The sequence below is a fragment of the Hyposmocoma kahamanoa genome, unplaced genomic scaffold (genome assembly GCF_003589595.1).
Source record: "Hyposmocoma kahamanoa isolate Upper Pololo Valley unplaced genomic scaffold, ASM358959v1 86, whole genome shotgun sequence".
Lineage (NCBI taxonomy): Eukaryota > Metazoa > Arthropoda > Insecta > Lepidoptera > Cosmopterigidae > Hyposmocoma > Hyposmocoma kahamanoa.
Window position 1 is genome coordinate 1006212 of NW_020654289.1, and position 27832 is coordinate 1034043.

The window sequence follows — 27832 nt, forward strand, 5'->3', positions numbered from 1 at the left end:
GCGTGTCGCTTATCACCAGGGCTCTGCTTGTTTGTCCTGTCGTTTGATTTCATAAAAAAGTCCAAGTACTTATGCCGAACCACTGAGACTTAAGATCCATTATGGTGCAAGCAATCACTGGGTTCGTTTTCGAATTAACAGGTATTGAAAATGATTTACTCGATGTTGGCTTAATAATGTCTTCACAGTAAATAAATACATTAAATAATCAGCATACTAACCAATGAATCACGTCTGTAAACATCTTATATCTTCACACACTACTACTGATAAATGTTCTCAATAAAAACACACTTATCATTCACCATACACAATTTCTGTTCAATAATGTAGTTATTGTTTCACTTATTACAACTGAGGTAGTATAATTTATAATTAGTTTTCCTTTAAATATGTATTTCGTGATTATAAAATATGTTAGACAGTGTTTTTTGTTTATTAAAAACTAATGTGACACAACTAAATAATAGTTCACTAAATCCAGTAGGCTGCGGTGATTAGTCAGTGTGACAAGTACATGGGAGCTTCAGTGGATTATTTTTCATCAATAATGCATAACAATAGTGAAAATTGCTTATGCATTCACTGCTCCTCTCACAATGCATAGAAAATAGTAAGTGTTGAATATGTTAAATAACACATTTAATTATACAGTACTTGCGATGACATAGAGGCTATTATCGTTTAATTATCTACTTACATACCTCAGGAAGTCTAGAAGGACATATTGAATCAAGTAATCAGTAGATTTTTTTTCAATTTAATGTTCAATGCTTGTTACAACTCTTTTATGTTTGCGTAATCATTAGTTGTTGATTGAAATTCTTTGAATGAAATATTTTTTGTAATGAACGTCATACAGTAATGGTTATGATTACTATTTGAAGTACAGAATAGAGCTCTTCATTAAAAACCTATGTTATACTTAATATCTTAAACTGTATGAAAATTATCACCATGTATATCCCCTCTCAGTCCTTCCTTTAAGCTTCGCGTTGATTTTGGGTAAAATGTATCTGTGTGGGAATAAATTTGAAACTAAAATATGTTATAACTGAAATTAAAAAATATTTTTATCAAGACTTTAACAAAATTCAATATTAATTTTGGATGATTCTTAAGTTGATTCCAATTAGATAAAACTGTTCTCGTAGCAGGTCAAGGCATTTTTAAATTTTAATTTGTGAGTTGAAGCATTACTCATAACAGTACTACTGTTGAACAACCTACTTAACATTTAAACAAAGAATTCATACACATGTGTAATTAATTTCAATAAAGTATTTGAAATATTGAGTAAAATCTGCTTACAACTTTGGTTACAGATATGTTCTTTACTGAGTTGTCATGTTGAAAGTGCAGATCAAACATTAATTATTTTATGACAAGCATCATAATAGAAGCACATACAAATAATAAAAATTTGTGCATATTGTACAGACCTCTCATATAGTCATTGTCTGAGCTATACTTTTGACTGCAAGGAGACTTTCACTTTTAGACTGAATGCCAATAACGGTTAGTATGATTCACAGTCAGTGTGCTTACATGACAGTGCATGTATCAGAAGCAAGAAAACACCATTTTGTCTTGTTAACTTGATGTAGAACAGCATTCCAATATCACCTGGTTTTTATAGAAATTAACAAGCAAGAGATATTTTTTGGATTCCTCATTCTGTCGTAATTTATTTATTTGGTTGGCTTTTATTTATGCTGTAAATTACTTCCTGAATTTATTTAACATAATGTGGTTTGGTTATATTTTACATATATATTTTTTGTGGTTAAACTGTCGTGAGTTATTGTGCCCGTGCCTTTAAAGATTTCTGAAGTATTAGTTCCCACTGATGGGCACGGGTTTCCTTAAAGGAGAGACTAAGGCAATATTTGCAGAGCAAAAAGAAAGAACAATTTTTTCTTTCAGTGGCTTTGCATAATATGTAGTTAAAATATAAATACTATTTATTTTAAATCTGTTTTAGATTATCTGTCTACTATGCTTTTCTAAGCTTTGTATTTATTTCTAATAGAAACGTAAGTTTTACAAAAAATTAAAAGAAAAAAATACAATTGTTTCTCTGTTCCTACTTCTAACAACGCTTTTTCTAATTTTGTACAAGACCAATATTTGCTCAATGAATATTAAATAATACTATTTGTATTTGCATTATCAGCGAGGCCATCAAATTAACAGGTCTGAAAATTCGTCTTTTCATGTGACATAGACAGATTAATTTTCTTTAAATTTAGCTTTGACTTTCGACATCTTTATTATTTGTTTTAAAACTTTGAAATTCCGCAACTGTTATATTATCATTCTATTTCAATGATTCTATATTATTGTTTATTTAACGACCTCAGTGGCTAAGTAGTTGAAAACTGTGGGCGTTTGATGAGGCAGTCCTGGATTCAATTCCAGAACCAGAAGCTTTCGAAATTGGTTCTGGTCTCTGTTCTTATTTATTAGTGTTATTTTGGGTCTGTTTTAAAATCTCGTCTGCCCTATAGCCTAAGCGCTTACTTCTTCCAAATCCGAGACTATAACTATATAAAACGCGGATGTACTTCGGATGTCGCTTGTGCACTTAGTCCGATTCGAATACGAGAAAATACAAATATCCTAAAATGATTACTGTGACATTTCGGACCGTCATTTTCCGGATTCGGAACTGATGCGAATCGGACGTATTACGCAAAAGCTCTTGTCAATTTTTAATTGGGAGTATACAAATTAATTGTTTCAAATCCATGTATCAATGTGTACCTGGGGGTCTTCTCTCGTCTGACATCCGTCCAAAACAATTACTGTCAAATAAGTAATCGAACTTAGTACCTGTGTAAATATTTGTAGTGTATATATTTTCCGCTTCGGGTAAGTTTTTCATTTTTTAACCTGGGCGACGAGCCCCCCGATGACCGTGGAGGAACAGTGCCTTCAGTGGGCCTAAATATAGATAAAAAATATCTTCGCTTGAAGCGAGTGCAGTAGATACGGAAGATGGTGCCCGCAGTGATGGCGGGCGCAAAAATAGGAAACGCATTTTGGGAACATTCTTAAAAAAAACTCGACAAAATTAAAAGATAAAGTCAAGTATGAAGCTTCATTCGCATCATGCATCTTTTAATTTGGTCGAATATTACTTATTTGACAGTAATTGTTTCGGACAGATGCCGGACGGAGAACGGAAGTTGACCCCCTGGTACTAAACTTAAAACCAGTGTTGCCAGACGTTTCATTACAAAAAGTCGAGTTGTCCATTTTGGTAATTGTCTTTATTTTGTATTTTATCATACACACATACATATACTTCACGCCTTTTCCCCATCGGGATAGGCAGAGACAAGTCTTCCATTCGCTACGGTTCTGACACACATCTTTCGACTCATCAACATGCATCAATGCTTTCATACACGCTCGTCGGTTAAGGGTACTCTGGCCTGGCCCTTTAGGATGGCCTTAATTTGGTCCTTACCAACTTACCTTGCCTTGCTAATTTATTCATCAAGAGTGACTCCAGCCATACTTCTCAAAGCTGTCATTTCTACTGCATTAATTTTACTTAATCACACGTACTTTCTGTCAAAACTTTCAAAGAATTGTCCATGAATAAGTTGAACAACCATGGCGAAGTTACACATCCCTAACATCTTTTCCGATATTGTACCAGTTAGTGTAAGCACCATTTATTCTGAGACAGGCACTGGAATCCTCAAGAGACTAGACTGCCGTCCACCCCATCCACACAGACACCACCACACAGACAATGTCGACCACAATTCTTTCCTTTATATTCTGTCATAGGCCTTCTCCAAGTGTATAAAAGCGCAATAGACTGTTTGCCTTTTTGCCAAGAATTTTTCGGTTGTACTTCGCAAGGAGAAGACCTAATCCATACATCCCATTCCTCTTCTAAATTCCGCTTACACGTCCCAAATTTTTTCTTTCGATTCTTTCATCACTCTCTGAATATGAATACCTTTGCATAAAATTTGCCGACAATGCTGAGAAGACTGATTCTGCGGTAATTTTTGCAGTCTTGCTGCGACCCTTTTCCCTTATATATAATAATTGTACGTTGACAACCTTGCCCCAGTCTCCTGGCACTCGACCGCTTGAAACAAAGGTTGAAAATGCGGTGTAGCTGACTAGCGACCACACCCTGTCTAGCTCTCAGCATTTCAACAGAAATTCTGTCATGTCAGCTAAAGCTAAATCTGGTAAACCAGATTTCATACTATTCATTGCTTTCATAATCTCCGGTCGACGACGACGGTCTGAGCCTGCATTTGTACTTCTTCCTTCTGAAGCAAACTTTCAAAATACTCCATCAATCTCTTTAATACGCTGATTTTTTGCAGTTGCGAGGTTGTGATTTTGCCTCTAGCTGTTCTTTTAGACTTCCAACTTCCAAACCACGTAATGTTGCTTTGAAAGTCATCAGATAACCTTCTGTCAACTTCGTCTTTCTGGCATTGTTTCTTCCTTTCCACATCTTTCGCTACATCTTTTCTTTTATACTCTTTCCTTGCCTCGTTTACATCCTCTTTCATTGCCTTTCGTATTGTATTGTACTTTATCGTAAGTTTGTTTTTTTATACTTTTGGCACATGTGAACCGTATAAACTATTTTTCTTCCTTTCAATGGTGGTTCGCAAGTCAATTAGTGTTAAGGTTGAAATATTTAGCGGCGGTAGTCCAGTGTGGGAAAATGGTTACTTCTCACTTGTGAGGTCGGTGGTTGCGTGTACCTATGACTTTAATTTGTGAATTGTCATTAATGATAAAGAAAGACATTGCGATGAAACCAGCACTTCATAGATGGATCACAACCCATTTAGAGTGGTTACACACGCCGACTTTCAGCAATCGCGCGTTTGTATCGATGCAGTCACGCGCTTGCATCGCGTTTGAGTCGTTGCTTAAGCTCGCCGTGTGTAACCGCTCTTAATTGCGATAAAGCGAACAGCTAAGTACAGGTGAAGACTGAAAATAGTAAAACTGCCTTTAACTTTCCGTCCACATCCTCAATTGTATTTTCTATTAGTTTTTAAATAAGTAACACACACTCTAAAAATGTACTGTATTTTTTTGTATGTATGTTAAGCGTTTACTCCGCCGTTATCGCATCGTTATTTGAGAACCGACTTTGATGATTCTTTTTTTGTTGGAAACCTTACGGAACCTTAGTATAGGTCCCATTTAAATTTGAAGAAAACAGCACACAACAACAACAGCACGAACTTTTGAGGACGGTGTTTAGAGGTTCTTGTGAAAGAGTTCGTCCAGAGAAGTACTACCTTACCTATTTCTGCCGCCAAGCAATAATGTGAGCATTACTGCTTTTCGGTTTTGAGGGGTTAAATATGGAACTTGTCAACTTATGTCTCAGGGTGACAGACGCAGTGGCAATGTCTCTCAGATCTTTGCGATTTTAAACTCCAACAGTAATGGACATGTGTGTCGCTTACCACGAGGCGCACCACTTGTTCCTGACACCACTTGGTATCGTGAAAAAATCCCTTGGAAAACGAGTCTCCAACCCACATTGGGCCACCATGTCTGATACTGTTGTGAGAAGTATAATGAGTTGATAATTAATGTTAAGGTTTTCTGATAAAGCTAAAAACTTACGTGATATTGTAGGGAGCATACAATCATGATAATGAAAAAAGAAATGCCGTTATCATCATTCGTACAACAAAAATTAATGAATAACGTTTGAGAATCCGTACTGAAGTTGATAAGATAAATATTTTTTTACATATTTGTTGCTTATTATGTCCAGCAGTGAATGCGTATACGCTGATATCATTATATTTGTTGCTTTATAGCAGCAGGCTTCAATAAAATAGACAAGTAAAACTATGATCTTCTAATGATGAATAAATATATCTTATAGAGCATTTTCTTCTACAAACAGATAAACATTGGTGTCAAGAATTTATATTTGTGCCACCAAGTCTGGTTCCTAAAGTTACTTCTCAGAGAAACCCATGAAGGTAAATCGGTTGCTTCCTGTACAGGAGGTCCGAATATGAGTACGATAACTGATATAAGAGCGGTGGTAGCCTAGTGGAAAAATGGTTGCTCTTAATCGAGAGGTCGACGGTTCTAATCGCTAGTGCGAAATGCACAAATTTAATTTCTAATTTACGTATATTTGTGAATGTTTACAACAAAACATCAACCCATTTATAAGTTCCACTGCTAGGCACGAGTCGTCTCCTCTCAGGCGAAGGTTTAGGCCATAGTCTACAACGCTGGTCCATCAGGCACCTTCTTCAACGCGCAGGTTTCATCACGTTGTTCTAATTCACCGAAAAGTTAATAGTAAATTTCAAATAAATTTAGAACAGAATAAGAATACAATAAACATGTATTATAACTCCACAACACATAGATACAAACAAGAGTATGTAATGTAATAATAAAATAGTAATACTTAGACGAAAAAAAGAAAATAAAAAAATACAAAAAGTAGAAAAAAAAACACCAAAATAAGGCAAAACAGACAAAAAGCAACAAACAAAATATACAATAAAACTAGTACAAGTTTGTTCTGTCATTTGTACAATTGTCGCGTACGCAAAACCTCATTCAGCTTATGCCACAGCCATAACTGGACTGTGGCGCTGGTTTTCAATGAGCTTTAAGTTTAATTTCGCACATAAATTCCGAAAACCTCAGAGGCGCGAGGCTGGATTCGAACCCACGGCCTCTGCTTGAGAGGCGGTAGGTCAAACCATTAGGCTACCTCGGTTTGTGACTGTGTAGTAGAAATAAATCCCGGTAACAGTGAAGGACAACGTCTTGATCGTGTATTTATTACGTCGCAATCTGCACGTCTAAGAGTCGTATTCTAGAACTCTACTGAATGCTCAAGTCAGGATTTGAGCATGGTTTAAAGCACTCGAAATCATACTCAAGTACCTGCCATTAGGGTCGTATTTCCAGTGCTTGTGTTTCCAGTGCAATCCTGACTTGAGCATTGAGTAGAGTTCTAGAATACGACCCTAAGTTTTACAACCCCTGGAAAATGTATGAACCCCCTAACCCACCTAAACCCCCTCGTCAGGGGAAACCCATGACTATCAGTGAGATGCGTAATATAGTGATGGTTGATAATTATGCTGCAGTCAACTAACTGAGACGCGAGTAAATGAAATGTGGTCAAATACCCGTGTTAAGGATTATAAGATAGAGCTCAAAATGCTCTATATAATAACTTTTTTATAATAAATAACCGACCTCAAAAGTTCGTGGAATTCCATCTATTTGCCAAGTTTTATTGAAATCGGTTTCCGGAAGTGCACAAAACCGGATACATCCCCTAGTTAGCCTCCCTTGGAGGTGGAATATTTTCTTCAAATGTAAATAGGACCAATGCTGAGGTTACCCTCTTTCCAACAAAAAAATAATCATCCAAATCGGTTAACAAATGCCGACTAATTGCGTAACATACACACAAAAAAATACAGTCTAATTCAGAACCTCCTCCTTTTTTTGTCCCTCCAGCCGTTTAGGTTATTGGGAACTGGAGAAACGTCGTTTTTCGGCGTCGGGAAGTGAGCGTGCCTTACAGCTCCGTCACCAATTTGGAGACGGTAGAGGTAGAGGAGATTTGGTAGTGGACTTAGAGTCGACGTCTTAGCGGTGGCAACCGCTAGTTGTACAGCGCGCAACGGAAAGTGAGCGTGCCTACAGCTCCGGTACCTACTCGTATTTTGAAAATATGGAGGCACTAGCCTCTCGAGAACCGGATGAAATCAAGTGACAGAGGTCAGAGACAACCCTATACACTGGCTGATCTGGGGTCAGAACCTGAACTTATAAGGTTCCTGTGCGCGGACAGATTATAGTGCCCTTCTCGTATACCCTAAGGGTCGGTTTGGAGGGTCACTATAATCAAAACTAATGTAGAAAGATATGGGGCTGCTCCCGTCACCCTGAGACATAAGTTGACAAGTCCCATGTGTCTGTAATTTCACCAGCACCCTTACCCCTCCAAACCGGGGCTTAGTAATGCTCATTTACTGCTTGGCGATAGAAATAGGTAAGGTGGCAGTACCTCTCTGGACGAATTCTTTCACAAGGAGCTCTACTGCTACTAAAGCACCACTTAATAAACCATGAAATGGACGTGAAAAATTCGAAGAAATGGTGAAGTACATGGGCCCCGCAGTGGCACGTGCAGTAAAGTTACCAGTTAGCATTTAAATTTCATTTCATTTCCTTCGTAGACGTCCAATAATATCCTAATTGCTTTTCAAATTACCTTCATTGAACACTGAACTAAATTACAGGCTTAGGCCCAACTAAAGGTATACATAACAAAACTTAACCTAACAAGATTAGGCTTGTGACAAATTGACTGTCTGTTCGACTAGCTTGATTTGCTCGGCAGTGTTGCTGTCAATGTAAACTATTATAAAACAGAAAATTATCTAGCTGATGAAGCAATCAATCTATTAAAAAAGGTGTAGGCTGCATCTACGATACGCAAGGCCAAATGTGTAACAATAGCTACGTGTAACATCCATTGAAAGGAAAAGGGAATGCTATTATCAAACAGGTTTACACATTTGACAAAAGGGATTAATAAATTCAAGAGTTTCCGCGTACAGAATTATAGAATAAAGAAAGAAAGAAAATAATTTTATTTGTTTACCACAATTGACACTACAAAAGGGAAAAAACGAATCAAAACATTGAAAAGTAAAACTAGAATAAAAAATGGTAAATATATATATGTCTTTGATGCATCTCACAATGTTACAATTTAATGTTATGAATATTACTTTACATACAGCACACAGACACAATGAAACACAGACTTACTTGACTTGACTGCAAAAAATTGTGATGCCAAACCTTTTTAAAATTAATGCAATTGAAACAATATAACTTTTAAGAGCTCACCCAATGTGCTCAGTAGCCCTAAACACAAAACTTCTAAAACGTTTGCTGTAAATTTTATAATATGTACGTTACGTCACTGTTTCACCGAAAGTGCGATGCAACGACGTCGAATTAAAATTAGTTAAAACATCTTCGAAAAAATCTTCTACACTGTAAAATTTATTACCCAATAAAAGAAGTTTCAGTCGGGTATGAAACATTTCGTTGTTTGTCACTTCAGATTTGCTGCGTATGTGTTCGTAGAATCGAAGATCGATTACTCGCGAGTTTCTAGTTGCGAATTCGGTACGGAGGGCAACTGATTTTAGTTTTCCCGCATTTCGCAACGCCCGGCCTCCGCCATTACATCCCTTGTAATCGTAATATGACGAAAATGGAATTTCATTTCATATTTTCAAAATTCTTTCACCATTGCACTTGCCTCAGTCGACTCTGTCTATATTTAAATTTTAAGCAGACGTAATTCATAAACACCGGAGTTTTTGCAAGATTTGCGTTTTAGAATTCTTCCATTTGAAAATAATTGAAAATTCTTTTTCTGCGTTTGAAATTTTAAATTTTCTGTTGAGATAAATTTCAAACACATGCATCGTAAGTTTTTAGACGAACAAAAGAACTGTAAACACGCAACCTACGTGTCTCGTACACTGATGGAATTCATTGCACTTGCCGAGATTATTTTGACACCAACATTACATGGGTCGTATAACCCACTGACTCGCAAAACTGCCGAAAACATTTCACGAACTGCTTTCCCGACTCAATGTGTTGAAAGGGAATCTGTCGATTAACCAATACTGGGGGAAGAAAGGGCGTAAAAGTGAATTTAATAAAAAAATATATTTAAGTTAGGCTACTATAAACTGTTATAATTCTTTTTTTTAATTATTTCTAATAATTCGACAGAATAAAAAAAAGGATGTACTTGAGATAAATTTTACTATATCATAGTCCTTCAATCTGTCCACTTAAAATTTAGTTATTCGCAAAAAAAAAATTGTGACGTAAACATTATAGTTATTAAAATAAAAAATAGGAACAAAACCGTTAATGAATTATTGTTTTTCATTCGTCTTGAAGTCAGTACTTTGTGGTTCGACTTTTACGTCTTTTCTTCTTCGAAGTATCGATTTGATCCTGAGTTATTGAACCGGTCTTTCGAATATCTATTTCCGTTTTGACTCCACACGGAGCACTTTTGCCACTATTCAATCCTTTGCAGGCCACCGTCTCCGCCAAACCCGCTACAAGACTTTTGCACATTAAAATAATAATTAGAAAATGCTTTATCTGAAATAATATTAACACTTACGTGGACAGTAACGGCATTTACCGTAAAATTCAATATCAGAATGTGATAGCACGGGGTACCCCGTTTCGCTATGTGGATCTAGAAAAACAGGCTTAGCAGTGCTATTTCCAATGGCTTTCTGTATAGTTACCGTCTACTGCTTCTCTATAGAGCAGTATTAACAACTTAACTGACAAAATCCAATGATTTACATATATTTTATATTAAATAAGTAAATAGAAGCACTACGGCGCATAGAAAAGTCGTAGTAACATTTTTGTGTGCAATATTATTTAAGAGTCTGTACAACCTCAAATGGCTTTATTTGATTCCGTATAACATGAAAGTGTATAATAAATCACTTTGAAAAAAAAAATATGTATGGAGTATACAATTTTTTACTACACTGTGTGAAAGCAAGATTCGTAAAAGTTTTCACGATAGAAAAAAACGCAAACTTACCACGAAGTTTTACAAGAAAACCGCTGTATTCAATAGGTACCAATGTTTTTTTTATAGCAACTGAACTACACAGAACACGTATCGTATACGATATACATTTTTCAAATGGCTTTAAACTAAACCTGGGTATTCAACTAGGGAAATCCCTTGTTCCACTAGGAACGGGAATCCGGCACGGGACTTCTTCATCTAACACCCACTTAATCGCTGGGCCACTGAGATCGTCCGCGTTATACAGACATTGTGTTGTAATGACATCAAAGTGTTTTAAAATCTTTTTAAAGTAAACATTCGAGTTTGAGTCAAGATCTTGAGTTACAATTCCGTTATATGTCTGCATAAAGTCGTGACCGTATTTTGAGTATGCTCTAGGTTTTAAAAGACCGTGCAACCTTTTATAGTTGACAAACTTGGCCTGTATTTCACCCTAAGGATTCGGTCTACAAATTTGAAGGACATCGTTGATTCTGAAGAAACTTGGAAAAACACAAACGCGTCAATCAAGACTTGTTAATGTGTGTGCTTGTGATAGAAACACTGATAAATAGAACGAGAGAAACTTAGACATTAATTATAAACAACAATTTATACTTAATCTGACCTAATCAGCATTGGATAAAATATAAACTTATCATAAGAGATAACCTTACAGTAAAATATACTAATAATTCTCTTGATTAGTAAACTTCGAAGCCACAATCAAAAGCAATTTATTTTAAAAATTAATTCGTTCATTTGCGTTATAAAGAACTAATAAGGTACATTTCAAACTGACCAATCACAAAGCGTTAATATCCCGTGAAATGCAGTTAGAAATTCGACCAATCACATGGGTTTAATATCACGTGAAATGGAATAAGCAATTAAAACTTACCAATCACATGGATTTAATAACGTTAAGGTAGAATAGTAGGATATTTTGTTTCGTTTACGATCGGACCGCCGCGCCGCCGCAGCCGCCCGACGCGAAACGCCCAACGTGTTTTTCACTCTTATCACAAGGCATAAAGCTTTTTTTGTACCGGCTTGATACGATTCCATGTCTTATAAGTGTGGTAAGTCCCATAACCTGAACAGATCCAGTGATATTGACCTTCGCTTTGTATTTGTTTCAAATAGGAACTTAACATAAAAATATACAAAGAAAAAAGAAACTATTGTTCTCTCTACTACTTCTAACAACGCCTTTTCCTACCTATCCGTACCTACTGTCTTATTTGTAGTAGTGTAATACTGTCAACATGTGCTCAATGAATATAAAATACTACTATTTGTATTATATAAGCTAGGCCATGAATTTAACAGATCTGAAAATTCTTCTTCCCGGATACCGATACAAAATGCGACGTTTTAAAGCAATTGACGAGATTTTTATTATGCCTTCTTGTATTTGCAGCGCGACAGGTGCAGTGGGCGGGCGCGCCGGCGTCGGCGGCAGCAGCGCCATGCACACGTCGCGGCACTCCGTCACCTCGTCCTCGGGCGTTCTCATGGTTGGGCCCAACTTTCGAGTAGGCAAGAAGATCGGCTGCGGCAACTTTGGGGAACTCAGACTCGGTAAGCAACGCCCACATACGAAATGCGCTATACTCGACTGTTGATTCAGTAGAAAACCTTACGTCACGTTGCTATTGAATAGACAACCCTTTTACTAAAAATCACAGCAGACAAGTCTCTGCCCCGTGTAAATTCACGTGAACCATTACAAACTATACTTACGTATATTTTGTAAATGTATTTTTCATCACATAAGCTCGTATTGTTTACGAGATCGTAATGTCCTAAATTATGCCCACGGGCTTTTTCATTACACTACCTATTTTTTTTTTTACGTCAGGATTAAGCAAAAAGTTTTTACGAAACATCTGAATATATTTCGCATTATTAACTTGAAGTATAAAAAAAACTAAACATCTGCAATTTAACTGTTTCTTCAAAATTTATTTTCTGAATTCAAATTCTGCAGTACTTTTAGAATTTGGGAATTATTTATTTTATATTCAATACATTGTGCTGCATGCGTTTGTGCCTTTTATAACATGAGTTCGAGTTCTATTATCTATGGAAAAATAGCTAGCTAATATAATCTGTTTTAAAAAAAAAGTAAAAAAATACCGTAATTTGCAAAATCAGTAAATGTTGTGTTATTATGCGATATTATTTTGACTTTTCATGAATTTCCTGAATATGGTATCAGGAATTTCATGAAAAGCCTCTCCGCTAGATTTAACTATATGTTCGTGCAAAATTTTTAAATTTTTATATGACACTTCATCTTCAACGATGCGGCAGGATTTCCCACATTTATTAACGAATTTTAAATACATAATTGTTTCATCAGGTCGTGCTTGTGGTCGTCATAGATAGTGGTTTAGGAAAAATAATAGAAATACAAAATCAGTTTTTTAATAACCCTGTCTTTTTGTGCCAATAATAAGACAGAAATTATAAAATATTTGCTTACTAAAGATACCTGGGGATGGTGAGAATTAGATCTTTGCGATTTAAAGCTCTGAGTGTCACTGCAACTGTTATGGACAGGCGTGTAGCTTACCATGAGGCACACGACTTGTTCGTCCCGTCACTGTCCCGATATTATAAAAAAAGCGTTGCGTCACAGGGTGACGGGTGCAGATTGTGAAACATTTTGAAAGTTAAATGCATTCCCTATGTTTTGGTTTACCGTTACTTAATAGGCGCACCTAATAGAATCCCGTATAAAACAACGCGTTTCGTGCAACGTGTCATTCAAATCACTCGAATTTATAGAGCTATCAAATTGCGGTATTAAAAGAGCAACATTGTATGTAATGTCATTGACCACGGTGCAGAGACCGGTGCGAACATCCTATACCTAACAATAATCATACGTAGATGATCGCGAACCATTAAACAGGTATTATTATCCTAAAGGTAACCAAGACAAAATTGCTATTTAGCATTCTTTTTTATTAATTTGCTGTTATGACCTTGGATTCAAGTACTTCTGTCGAAGTATTAGAGATAATAGACAGAAAGTAATATAAAATAGTAATAGCATAGCAATAGATTTTTTATCTTCAGTTTTACTGTACTGTCCCGTGTTGCCATTGTAATTTTTTACTTAAAAAAATATTTCATTCATTCATTCATTCATTCATCCTACATTAGGCGTTCGTAAGTTTTCCCAAAAAACAAATACGCAGAATTATGATGAATGATTCTTTTTTTGTAGCGTTAATAAATAGAAACAGCACAACCGAAATTGTTTTGTGTAGTTTTTGAAATAAAAATAAATTAACCTTATTTTATTTAATAAATTTGAAGCGGTATTTATTTATTATTGACAATCAGCTCGCGTAGCTTATGTACCTTCATTTTTACAATTCATTTATTTATTTGTAATATATAGGCATTGACTTAGGTCAATGTACATATGTTATAAAGGTGGTATAAGAATTCATTTTGAGTCGCTATGACCAGTCTTGCGGCATTCAAAGTATGCATAATTTTTATGCAGACAGTTGTGCAATACTTTCTATACTACTTATGGATTTGAATAAAAATCACAAAATTAAAATAATAAAATGTAATAATGATAAAAAAAACAGTACTATCTAATCTCCAATATGTTAACTAAATCGAGTCCGGACTCAGATAGGTCAATGCAGAGACAAGATGTGTAAATAGCGGTTCAGTTAGCTAATCTAACTAATCCAAGGTGACTGCGGGGCTCCCACAGTCCATGCAGCATTTGCTGGTGTGCCCTTGCGACTGGGAATAAGCAGATCTGACAAACCTCTTTGCCCTCTTCCACTCGTATCAGGTTTGCCCTCTTCCACTCGTATCAGTCTCATCATGAATTCCCATTTATTCTTAGTAGTTTTTACTTGGCACTTTTGGAGGACATCCTTTGTTATCGAGATTACCTGGAGATCTAGTGGTGACAAATGTGACAAAATTCTATTTAATATGGAAAACGACATTATTAATTTTTTTGTACTTTTATTTATTTAGTCAGTTTCCCAAAAATGTTACATTTCGTGTTTAGTCACATTATTTTAAGGGCGCGATATGAATATGCTCATACTTCTTTAAACTACGTTATATATAACCTTGTTCTTGTTAGTGTGCCGCTTCTCTACGAAGGCTGGCGACCGTCATGGCTATTCTCATTTTTGAAGTTGCCACACGAAAGAGGGAACGTGTGTTAGGCGTAACCAGTCTCTCAGATTCTTCAAACACGAGGTTTTCTTTTTGGCTCGACTACGCTTTCCTTGGATTTTCACCTGCATTATTAGTTGAAGTTGCAACATCTATTGCCCCTCATCACGGGGCCAAAATACTGCAGCTTCCTTTCTGAGTATTTCCGACTTTTTTCTCATTCGACGAAGAACCTCAACATTGGTGATCTTTTGTACTCACGTTATGCCAAACATCATTTGTCAGTTTGAGCATAATGCTGAGGTCAAGGTCCAACACTCCATACCAAACAGCAAGATACTGAAGACATAACAGCGGCCCAAACGCGTGCGGAATTTAAGGTTGAACCTTCTACAACACAAAATCTTTTTCATTTTCATGAAGGCACTTCGTGCCTATTCGATGGTAATACGAATATATACTCGTAACCTGATGAACTATTTTATTTTGAACCCAACGACAAGATACCGTGAGTTCGAATTCGGGCTCGCACCTCTTGAGTTACTCGGAATTTATGTGCGAAATTTACCATGAGCTTTTCGGCGAAGGAAAACATCGCATCGTGACGAAACCTGGACGTCGATGAAGATTGACAATCCTGGAAAAACTGAAGTCGCAAACCCGCATTAAACCTCGCCTGAGATGGGATCCGTGCCCAGCGGTGGGACTTATAAATGGGTTAATGACTATAAAAAAATGTATAACCTTAAAATAAGACGGTCTAAGATGTTTATATAACCAAATACGGGGCGCAATATTTCATCTTAAATAATTGAAAGGTTACGACAAAGTCATTATCAATAGCAATCTGATACAATATGGCATAGCTATCCTTACCGGAACTATCTAGGATTTATCAGCAATTGGTGACGTCAGCGAATAGCTATGACACGAACCGCAGCATTCATTGTTTTGTTTACGGGTGCTGATTGTGGAATACTTAATGATAGACCGTTTCTTGTCAAGGTCCTAAGACGATCGAGTCGCGGCCGCAACCTTGCGAAAGTGCGCATCGGATCTAGCCCCGAGCCGTTGGTCAAGGCGACACTATACACGCACGAATTCGCGCTAATCTTGTAACCCAAAACAATAAAAATAAAAGTTTCCAAGAATAAAACGGCACACTTCCTTGCAAAGGCAAAATTTACGAGAAATGTCTGTGTAAAGTAGTTTGATTCAATCACATCTCTGTCCTCCTAATCATAACTAACGTAATCGACATTTCTAGCGAAATTGAGTTATTAACACATCTGGGATCACCGAAACGAGATCTATGACCCCCTCTAATCAGGTTTTTTAATATCTGATTTAGTTTCAGTTTTATTGTTGAGGCGAGTCACCTGAGGAAAAGCGGGCAAAATTATTTTGCTAGAATAAATGGTTTAGGTTTATTAAGTCTTACTAAAACTATCCAATACGCCTAAGGCTATTGTCTAAAGAATGTGCTAATTTGTTACATGACAGGGTGTACTTCACGCGATCATATAAAATCCTGAAAACAGGCTCAAATAAAAGTTTAAAACGTATTTAAGAAAATGATATTTAACTTTACACATAATTTTTATATGTAGACATTTTTCTTTAAGTACTACAGAGAACGTGCTAAATTTTGGTTTTTAACTGAAGCCCTGTAGTTATTAAATTCACATTTATCCCAAAATTACCCAGTGGTTTAAGAGCTCTCATGCCAAAAAAGTTTTGACGTTGGCTCCGCCCAAATTTGTGAAACAAATATATGCCTGAAGTTCGCGTGACATGCGACAGGAAATGTTGAATTTTGCGCATTAAAAGTACCAAATTCGTTTTAGCGGAATAACTCTAAAACTAAAGGGATTAAAGAAAAATCCGTAGTGACAGTTCTCGATCATGCATAAATTGTCTAATTTTTGTCCTAATAACCTGTAGCATTTCGAGGATGAATCGAAAAAATGTGAAAATTAGGTCATTTCGTGATTTTTATCTATCTAGGAAACTTTATTGTTTTATGTTTCTGATTAGTGTCTATGCTTGAATATATCGTGTAGTTACTCATATAATATTTTATTTTTAACTCTAAAGTGGATATACCCCTCTAAAATCAAATCGAAGATTAGGAAATTTTCCTCTGCTCCCTCTTAACAATGCGCCGCGTCGCCCGCTGCCGCGTCGCTTGTCGACGTCGGATCTGTGTCAAATTTTCTTCGCCTGTATCACATGTACACTCGCTTTATTTCAGAATTTATTTTTTTACAAATGAAATTAAAGCCATTCGAAAATTTATATCGTATACTTTAATCATTGTTATATATATAAAGTACCTATCGAATACAGTGGTTTTCTTGTAAAATTTCGAAGTAAGTTTGTGTTTTTTTTTCGTTTCGTCGTTTTCACATATAATAATCAGTAAAATGCTCAATTTTACTGTATATTTTTTATGAAATGATTGATTCAACGCTTTGACTGTTATGAGGAACCAACCAAAGAGTATAAACTCTTAAGCAAAAGCAGCGTAATTGACATTTTTTTAGGTGACAATAAAACTTAGGTGCCAATATCTCGAAAGTTACCGAAATGTAAATGTGTTACTTATGACAAGGCGGGCAGATCTTCCTTACGCACGAGGCAAATTTTCATACCAACGTATTTTCAGTATAGCACTTTCACGACTTGAGCTTGTACTTCGTGTAGACTCGTTCTTTCAATTCATGAATAAAAAAGGTAGACGTCTGAGGATTAAAAGGAAATGTTAGATTTCAAACGGCGAGTAAGATCCTGTGACCGGCTAAATTATCAGAAACGGCACTTGAGTATAGGTGCGATGTATGGGGCGTGTCGACGCGTTAATCAAAAATCTCTCACTAGATGCCACTAGCTGCGACGAATGCCGAAAGTCAGTATAAAGATCTGTATAAATTCATTGTTTCGGCGGCTGTGTGACTTTGTGGCACCCTCTTGTTGAAACCACACGTTAGTGATCTCCATATCATCAATTGAGTTGTTAATATCACTCGATATCGTTAATCCATTGACCCTAAACGCATTTCCAGCCAAATTTTCGAAAAAAAAAACCCAATGCCAACGGCACCAGTCGCACAGCCACCAAAACAATGAATTTATTGCAAACCAAATTTCGCGATCGCATCGCATCGTTAAGTGGCCAGCTCGATCAAGTGATTTAACACCGCTGGATTATTTTTTATGGGGTAATGTAAAAGACAGAGTCTATACGGAGCCTATCGTGTTTATTGCAGCCTTAAAACTCAAAATTCGTGAAGTGATTAACGAAATAGACCCACCATTTTGCTAAAAAGTGATTAAAAACTGTAATAAAAGAATCGACAACTGTAACTGTGGTCGTGGTGGACATTTATCACATACCATTTTTCATTCGTAATTGCCAAACCATACTTTTTTTTTAAATTTATTGTTTTATTTTGATTTACAAAACAAAGTTCTTGTTGAAGAACCCTTTATAACAAAAACACATAGGAGAATTTCGACGAATCGGTAACTGGACCCGTGGTTCGATCGCATGTGTTCGATTTTTGTATGCATAATCATAACAAAACTAGTAGACTAGAAAACTAGAAGTTCACAAAAAAAAAACTCATTAAATTGCGTATTGTTATTATCCCATCTATGTAACATTATGGTAAATGCAATAAAGAATTGAATTGAATTAAATTGAATCGGGCACTGATATTGTATAGAAAATTACTATTGAAATAAGTCATCGCGTTAATAGTTTGTGGACGTCCTTTCTTTTAGTTTTATCGATCCGTACACAAGTGTTGCCCACCAGATTGTTTGTATTGTTTCGGTTTATTTTTAAGCTCTAATTAGGACGTGGCCATCTTATTTCCACTTGGGGCCGCTAAATATAAAACTTATTTTAATCCTACTGCGACAGGAGTATTTTTAATAAGTGATTAGTATATTTTGTCATGACTGGTAAATATTTGTTTTAAGATTCTTACAAATGTTAATATGATATGGCGAAATGTTTGGCACATATCTAATCGTTAACCATTCGTTGAAAGTTATTTTGGAACCGCTAATAAGTGGTTTAGTGCTATAATTTGTTTTAGCCGAATTCATTTAAATAACTCGAGTTATTAGGTTTTTGCGAATTATACACATTGATAATGAATCCATTTCTTTTTTAAATCTAAATCGCATCTATTTGCTTTTTTTTTTCAAACAAACCCACATTTCGGGTTTTTACAAGTCCCATGGTCATGGCTGACCAGTCTGATCCGAAATGAAAAGAAATTTATTTGCTCAAAATTAATGATCTGAGATGGAACACTATACAATAATAGAGGCCATCAGTCAGTATGCAAAATTTTACCCAAATTTAATTAAATTGTTAATAATACTAATAACATACACCTATAGGCCTCCTTCGGGTCGTTTACGCCTTTTGGTCCAGGGTTCGCCCGCGACTTACGTGATTTCTTCGACCTGCCCTTGGCTAACACTCTTTCAAGGCTACTCCAGCAACCATCACTAAGTCTAACCTGGTGTCCTGCCCAACTTCTCTTAAGGTCTATAACACGATCCCCAACATCTTCAACTTTGGTTTCGAATTCCCGTGTTTTGAATTTCATCGGGCTGTGTAATACTCCATGGTCTTTTGTACAACTCGTAGGTATATACAGTTCACTGTAAGCGTCCGTGTTTCGGCATCATATCGTTGTTGGTAGGACACAGGTAGAAGCGACGGGTCTTTCGACACTGGGTATCTTTCTCCATCGGAGGACAGGTTCCAGCTTTCCAAAAAGCTGCCGACTCGTGTCAGATTCTCATGCCAAATAATAATTTTTGACGTCACTTAAACATTACTCAATCAATCACCAATTTTTATGTCAATGGTTATTCATGAAGTCAGTCGCATAACTTTTCGAATTTGATTTTGATCCAAAAAAAATCCAATCCATCGTCGACTGCTTGTGAAAATTTATGCACATTATTTAGTATCACTTTTTGTACAATAATATGAATGAGTAATTTTCACGGTAATGACTAACAAATTCCTCTAAACTCTACAATGACTAACACACAAATTTCATTAACAATATGTCATGACGCCTTCAGTTTAACAATAATCATACACTTGGAAGTTTTAAGATAATTTAAAAGACAGATTTCGTCGTTGGATATGTAATTCTAACTTTAAATTATTTGTTTAATGATGAATCTATACTATACGGTATCTAACGGGTAGATTGATAGCTATTATCCATCATTTCGTTAGTCTTCGAGTTAAAATACACAACGCCGTGTCAGGTAAAAGCGAAGGAACGTTAACAAAGAGCCTAATATCATAATGGAAGACTTATGACTCATTCTTTAGCCGTCGGTTTCCCGAACACCGATGAAAAGAGACTTAAGTAATATTCCAACAAGGCTAACAATAATATTCTAGTTACAACACACGTAAAACGTTAGAATAACTCGTGTTTAGTTTACAGAATTTTATTGTGCTGCCACATGTCTTCTGTAAATCTTTTGAACGATTGTTATAGTTTAATATTTGTAGACGTTAGCAGACGTTCATGACTGCAAATTAAGATTTCAACAGTGTTGTAAAAAAAAAGTGCTAACCGCTTATTCTTAGGTTAACATCTGTTATATGTTAAAATGTTATTGATGACGACCTCCATAGTCGGGTGGCTTGCACACCAGTTTTCTTGGTGTCGCCATCTCTGAGGTCCAGACAGAGCAAACTAACTTTTCTATACTGTCTGGGTTTTTGTGGTACCGTCGTTGTTTCCGATTTCCATAACACAAGTGCTTTAGCTACTTACTTTGGGATCAAAGCGAGACGTTTGTGATGTTGTCTAATATTCATTTATATTTATGTTATGTTATATAAGAGATAATAATGTTATCTATTGTGTTACGCGAGACCTTATGATAAAAGTATTTTCATACTTAAAAGAAGGTCTTAACCTTGTATGTAATTTGTTTTTATTTGAGACGAAATAAAGATTTGTTTTGCTTTTGTATCGAACAACCTCGGTAACTCCGCGGTTAACACTGTGGGCGCTGGATGAATAATTCCCGGGTTCGGTTCCAGGTAGGACCAATTTGGCAATTTAACTTTTCTATTTTGGTCCTGGTCTGAGTGTCCTGCTGTGCCTTGCACATTGTATATTATATAACTAGCTGGTGGCCGCGATTTTGTTTGCCTAGAAGAAGTACTTCGAGTAGCCTGTACTATACTCATTTACATAGTTTTATTGGTTCTCCATACAAACTTTTATCCCCTATTTCACCGCCTTTAAGATTTATTTTTGTGACAAAAAGTAGTCTATGTCCTTCTCCTAGGTTCTTCCTTCTTATCTCTATACCAAAATTCATCAATATTGTCGAGGTCGCGGCTGCTTGAAGTTGATTACCACGTCATGCATTAATTGCATGCAGTCGATCTTGGCTGCATGAAGTCGCTTTGGACTGCATGCAATTAATGCGTGACGTCGTTACTCGAGACCACGACTGCATGAAGTTGATAACGACTTCACGCATAAACTGCAAACATGCTGTCAATCTGAGACGTGAAAACGTAAGAGACAATGTTACTTTCGCATTTACAATACTTATTAGTTTGGATGATCTTCATACTAATTTGCCGCTCTTGATGAAGAAAACTGATGCTTGACAATACTATGTGCGAAAATCTGTGTATTGTCTAATCGTATAATGTGACCTTTTGTAGCCTTGTTGTCTGAGCGATAGGGTTTCATTTGTGACGATTTGACAAATTATATGGCTGCGTGGTAACGTTATTACGAGCACACGTGCGACGCCGGGTGATTAGCCGACGCTATACAATATTCACTTTCCAAAGTATTGCGAAGGCCGCGACATGTTTTCTGTAAACCAGACGGCCGGTAGCGACGACACTTAACACAGTGTCATAGTTTTGTGTGTCATAAACACGAACATATGCCTGATACGCGCACATGTTTTCTTGTTTCTATTTATGACGATATGCAAGTCTTCGAAGAGGTTTGTTTCCGTGGAGTTATTTTTGTATATTGCAAATGTTATTAAAAACAGACTTAAGGACTCACCACATTTATTAAGACGCAGAAAAAGCTTTATTGTTTACGTCTTAGCCTTTGCCCACATTAATTCTAAGTTGTCTGTTACTGTTTGTGTGTGAGCGAAGTCAAAGTAAAAAAATCATTTATTCCATAGGTATAATAAATTTACATTTGATGACGTCAATTTTTCAAGCTACTGTTCATTGGCTGAGAGCAAGAAACTAGGGGTTGTACTGTACGTCGAAGAAGGTTCATAATCCTTGGAAAACGTATGAAGTTCCCTACCCCATGTAGCAGTAGAGCTCCTTGTGAAGGAGTGCATCCAGGGTGCTGGTGAAATTAACAGGCATATTTTCAACTTGTGTCTCAGGGTAGTGCAGGGACGGGCACGGTAGCAGTGCCCCTCAGATCTTTGCGATTTAAAGCTCTCAGTGGCACTGCAACTGTTATGGACCAGTCGCACGACTTGTTCGTCCCGCCACTTGAATTTATAAAAAAAAAATGGTCTACTATGGTCTAAACCCTTAGAGGAGATCACTGTCCTGCAGTTGGACGTATAATGGTAATTTTCAGGTTAGTTTTCTCTGTCCAATTTCGGTGGCAATTTTTATTACTTGAATAATCTTGCATTGAGAGGAGACTTGTGCTCAGCATTGGGGCGTATAAAAGGGTTGATGATGATGATATCCATGAAGTATTATTTAATATTCGAGTGTAGTATCAAAATAATGTAATGTTAAATAATATTTCAGGATAATGTACTGGAATATTTAAGTATATAAAAAATTGCCACCAATATTAGGTAGAGAAATCTATACCTGATACCCGTAATGGGTAAATTTACCCTTATGGGTAAATTTCATTAGTGTTTATTCTCCTCCCTATATTGCTGCGGAATTGGAATCTTGTAAAAAGGACACCTGATTTGTTTGCTAGAGATCCCAGTTTACTTTTGCTTTGTAAAAGCTTAGGTTACTTTTGTACAATGAAAGGTTGCTAGTATTGATTTTTTTACTTACTCACGTTATCTGGCATCTTATTTAGCCTCCTTCAATTTAGAATTTGCCGTAGGCCTTCCTATTTTTACGTCACTGTGTTCTATTCTGGGCAATTAGCAACAGTTCGTGCCTGCGGTTTGCGCTCGTCCTTTCACCTCGTATCTTATATAGAAATACATATACGTAGTCCTTGAACATTCCCCAACTTCTTTAGCCTACTTCGACGAAGTTTTATGTAGGTCTACGTCATTGTACTATATCGGATTGTATTCTGGGCTCTAGTACAATCACTTGAATTTTTTTTAGAACTGTACGTAGACAACATGAGCTAACATTTCCCTCGCTAAAGAAGGACGGCGAAAGCTGCCCCAAAAACGACGAAGAGCCGTTCATGGACTTTGCTAGTATAATTTTGCGTTTTAATTTATGCCTCGTTATCAATACATTTTTGTATATTTTTAGAAGTCGGGATTAAAAAAATTGTAAAACATTGTATTTTAGAATAGATGCAAGAACACAACGCAATTGATTCAGTTTGACCATAGATTAGGTAACGTTCTTGTACCTACATTTCATTTTATCCATGTTTGAATGTTTACCTACCTGAAGTATTGGTTATTTTATAGTACACACATAAAACATTAAAGCTATGAAATACCAAATGAAATAATCAATTAAACAGTAATGACAAAGCAAAGAAAAAATATATTGACAACATTTGAATGAGAGATAACGAAAGTTGCAAAGGAACGTTCTGACAACAGACCTCTTGCCAGTGTCAATGTCACATTGATATTGAGAACAGTGTGCCAACTTGTGGCAGATTTCTGTCATTTGGGCAGATTTAATTTTTATTCATTTTCATTGCTGCAGAACATGATAAGTTATATTAAATGTGGCAGAGTTTGGCAGATTTGGGAATAACGGGAAGTTCTTTATTATTTTTGAGAACAAACTGAAATCTTGTTGTTTTCTGCTACTACAAACATACATCTGAAGCGAAATACAGGATAATGTTATGTTATAAACATAACCTATATCAACTTTATAACTCTAGCTCCTACAGGCTGTGCTCAATTAGCTTTTTTGATGCTTTGATAATGAATCACAAGTATTGATAGGTCTCTTTAATGCACGTTGTCAAAAACACTAGGTCACAAAATGCACGGTATGTCGCCATCCTTCTTTACTGTTTCTAAAAAAAAAGACCTGTATTAATGGTCAATAGTAACATATAGTAGGATCTCATATTTTATGACACTTCAGAAGCATGAATAATAATAATAATAATATAATAACAAGTTATTAGAAAAGACTTTTTCATCTTTCTGACCAAGTTTCAAGTACCAAGACTTGGTGTAACGTGTTGGTGTCCGCCTTCTCTAATAATTAAATGTTTCGCCACCTTGATATTCAATTATTTTTTGTGAAATTACTCCACTAGTTTGAATTATTAATACAAAGATTGAACCCTCAAAAAAAATCCTTTGATCCGGTTAGATTCGAACCAGTCTTCTAGCAAACCGTGGCAGACGCTACCCAACTAAACCACGGGACGAATCAACGAACCATCTTCTCTAATAAATAGAGATCCATTCGCATACAAAAGTTCTATTACGCAATAGAAGAATTATTAAATGATAATGTAATATTTTTGTTTTTACATTTTTAGCTACACTCTAAACTATGTACCCTGTTTATGACGTATATTTCATTATGTACTTTACGTGTTGGCTAATAAATAAATACTGAACCTTACCAACTTCTTCAACCACCTGTAACCAATAATTTTATGTAGGCTTGCGTCATTTATACATAATCGTATTAAATTCTGGGCAATTCACAAGTTCGTGCCTGCTGTTTGTACTCGTCTTTTCACCTTGTATCTCTTGTACATACACGGAAACCTGTAATTGGATGTATGTTTTTATCTCGTGTTTTTTCTTTTTGTTATGAAGTTGTTGAAGAAATATATTTGTTATATATGCCGAGACTAACCTTCTTATTGCCGAAGTGAACGCATCCGACCGCGGGGTGCTATGCCGTTATGATGCAGAGCTGTTTCTCTGTAATTCGCGTGGCAAAAGCACTTTACAATCTTTATCTGATGACGATTAATTTGTTACGTTTCATGAACTGACATAAATCTATTCAAATTTCGCTAACAGTTGCTCAAAGGCGCATTTGAATTGTGCAAGTAGTTTACTAGTTGCATGTGCGGAAAAACTAAATTTGACATGCAAGTAATTAATATTATACAAATATAAATGGTTTTTTATATTTTTGCATTGGGTATTACTTTCACGAGTTATAATTAAAATGCGGCATTGCATGATGGTCACCTAGCGACGTAGGTTAATGACATTAGGCGCTCCGCGGAACTGGACGAAGGCTGCTCGAGATTGAAGGTCCGAGGAGACTGATCACACAAGGGCTGAGACGGATTGATGGCTGAATTCGTACCTTCAATAATAAAATGTCATAATTTGAAAAGTTTTTGGAAAACTGACAAGAAATAAAAAAGTTATTCATATTAAATACAATTTTGTCTTTTTTTTTATAATAACTTAGTGGCGCGATGAACAAGTCGTGCGCCTGATGATAAGCGACACATTTGTCCATAACAGTTGCAGTGGCACTCAGCTATAAATCGCAAAGATCTAAGGGACACTGCCACTGCGCCCGACACCCTGAGACATTGACAAGTCCCATGTGCCTGTAATTTCACCAGCATCCATACCCTTCAAACCCGGAACGCAGTAATGCTCACACTATTGCTTGGCGGGAGAAATAGGTAAGGTGACAATAATTCCCTAGACGAACTCTTTCACAAGGAGTTCTACGGCATATGTCATATTCGGCACCAGCTAAATGGCGCATTATTAAAAAAAATCTGTTTTGTCTGTTTTCCAAAAATTACTTTTCAAATGTCACTTTATGGTCGATGGTGTGATACAATATTTCAGGATCACATCCCTAGCGATTTAAAAAATTTATAAATAGAGATTTCTTTGCACCATTAAGGTTTTATAACACCTGAAACATCTCGCTGCTCCATTTTATAGCTGTTGGCAATGGTAGACAATCGAGATCTTTAGATTACGACATGTTACAAATTATTACAATGAACGATAAACACAATGCCGATAGTGACGTCACAACACATTGGTCGTGCGAAATCAGTGACAAAATTTCCCCGCGATAGCTCTTATCTGTTTTTAATGTAGGTAAAACTTCTTTCTTACCAACTTAGCCATAAATATGAATTAATACGCAGTTGCCGGGTCTTTTACTTGCGCCTGGAATAGTCCCGGGAATATCAATTGAGAGGGACTTCGCCTGCATTACAATGAGCTGATTTCTTACAAGCGACTTGATACTTGTAGATTGGTAACCCATTTTCGCTGTAGATACTTCTCCTAAGAACTGTTACACTCAGCTACTTTTAGTAGCGCGTCTGATCCTGTCAAATAAGCAATACTGGATCAAATCTAACGACTATTTTAAGTATGAAGCTTCATTCGCATCATGATCTTAAATTTTGGTCGAGTGTTACTTTATTGTTTCGGCCGGAGAGAAGACCACGGGGTCTGGTCGCGATGCAGTGTCGTTACAGTCACTGATCTTATCCTATCGAAGGCATACGCGTGCGTGCGCGCGTGCGTGGCTTTGTGACCGATTTTGATGATTATTTTTTTGTTCGAAAGAGGGTACCGCGGTATTGTCTTTTAAATTTCAAGAAAATAGGGGATGCATCCGGTTTCAATAAAACTTGGCAAATAGATATGTAATTCTACGAACTTTTAGTAGCACTAGAGCTCCTTGTGAAAGAAATTGTCCTGAGATTACTACCACCTTACCTACTTCAGCCACCAAGCAGTAATGTGAGTGTTACTGTGTTCCAGGTTTGAAGGGTAACTGTGCTTGTGAAATTACAGGCACATGGAACTTGTCAACTTATGTCTCAAGGTGACGGGCTCGTAATATCCCTCAATTTTTTGCGATTTAAAGCTCTGAGTGGCACTGTAACTGTTATGGACAGGCATGTCGCTTACCAACCAGGTGCACGACAAGTCCGTCACTTAGTATTATAAAAAAAAAATTTGAGTTCGGTTTTCTTTTTTATAAAAAAAAACTGATGTCTGCGTAGATTCAAACGTGCGCAAGCATCGATTCAACAACGGTTTAATAACTCAACATGAACACAAATGGCCGTGTATAACCGCTGTAATGCCCAAAGACGCGCTATGTCAGACTTTGCGTTAAAAAATGTCTATAAGGCATTTATACTTCTAATTCGTGTGTCACCACACTTATTTACGCGGCATCGGCTTAAGCCAGTCCGAAAAGCTTTACGTCCATGCTATAAGAGTGAAAAAGACGTACCTTTCGCGCCGGGGCGGTCCGAGCGGAAGCGATTCCGTGCCGATAAATATATGGCGACTCATTTGCAAGAAGTAATTATAGTCTATTACATCTTCATTTATCTCTGTAAGACAAGGAGCTGTCTATAATTATTGCTTTGTTGTGGTTTCAGGGAAAAATCTCTACAACAATGAACATGTAGCGATCAAGATGGAGCCTATGAAGTCGAAGGCTCCCCAGCTGCACTTAGAGTACCGATTTTACAAGTTATTAGGCACTCATGGTAAGTATCCCTAGTCGGTTACATGATACAGTTACAAGGTGCAACGTGCAACGTTTATAACGTGTACGATTGAAGGCGTTGCATTTCCATGACTAATTTATTATTGTTGATATGTTATATACGCAGAGATTGTAATATGTTTAGGTTCATGAAAGTAATACACATAGAGTGGATAATACCTCCGTCAGAAATCCCAGAATGATTATATTGTATTTCGTTCTGTATTTCTTATATGTAACTAATAATTACAACAGTAGAGTAATTAGAAGATATATATATATATATATATATATATATA

The 27832-nt window shown here is 36.4% G+C and overlaps 1 protein-coding gene across 10 annotated transcripts in view; it reads left to right on the top strand.

Annotated features, from left to right (window-relative positions):
• The first annotated feature begins 521 nt into the window (after positions 1-521).
• The window catches only part of LOC113234820 (casein kinase I), a 61685-nt gene continuing 34374 nt past the window's right edge, over positions 522-27832 (top strand). For all 10 annotated transcript variants that reach the window (XM_026470319.1, XM_026470328.1, XM_026470327.1 and 7 more), the window contains exons 1-3: positions 522-613; positions 12072-12232; positions 27424-27534. In XM_026470319.1, the coding sequence (XP_026326104.1) occupies positions 600-613; positions 12072-12232; positions 27424-27534 (286 nt within the window). In that variant the 5' untranslated portion in view covers positions 522-599. The remainder of the gene's footprint in view (positions 614-12071; positions 12233-27423; positions 27535-27832) is intronic.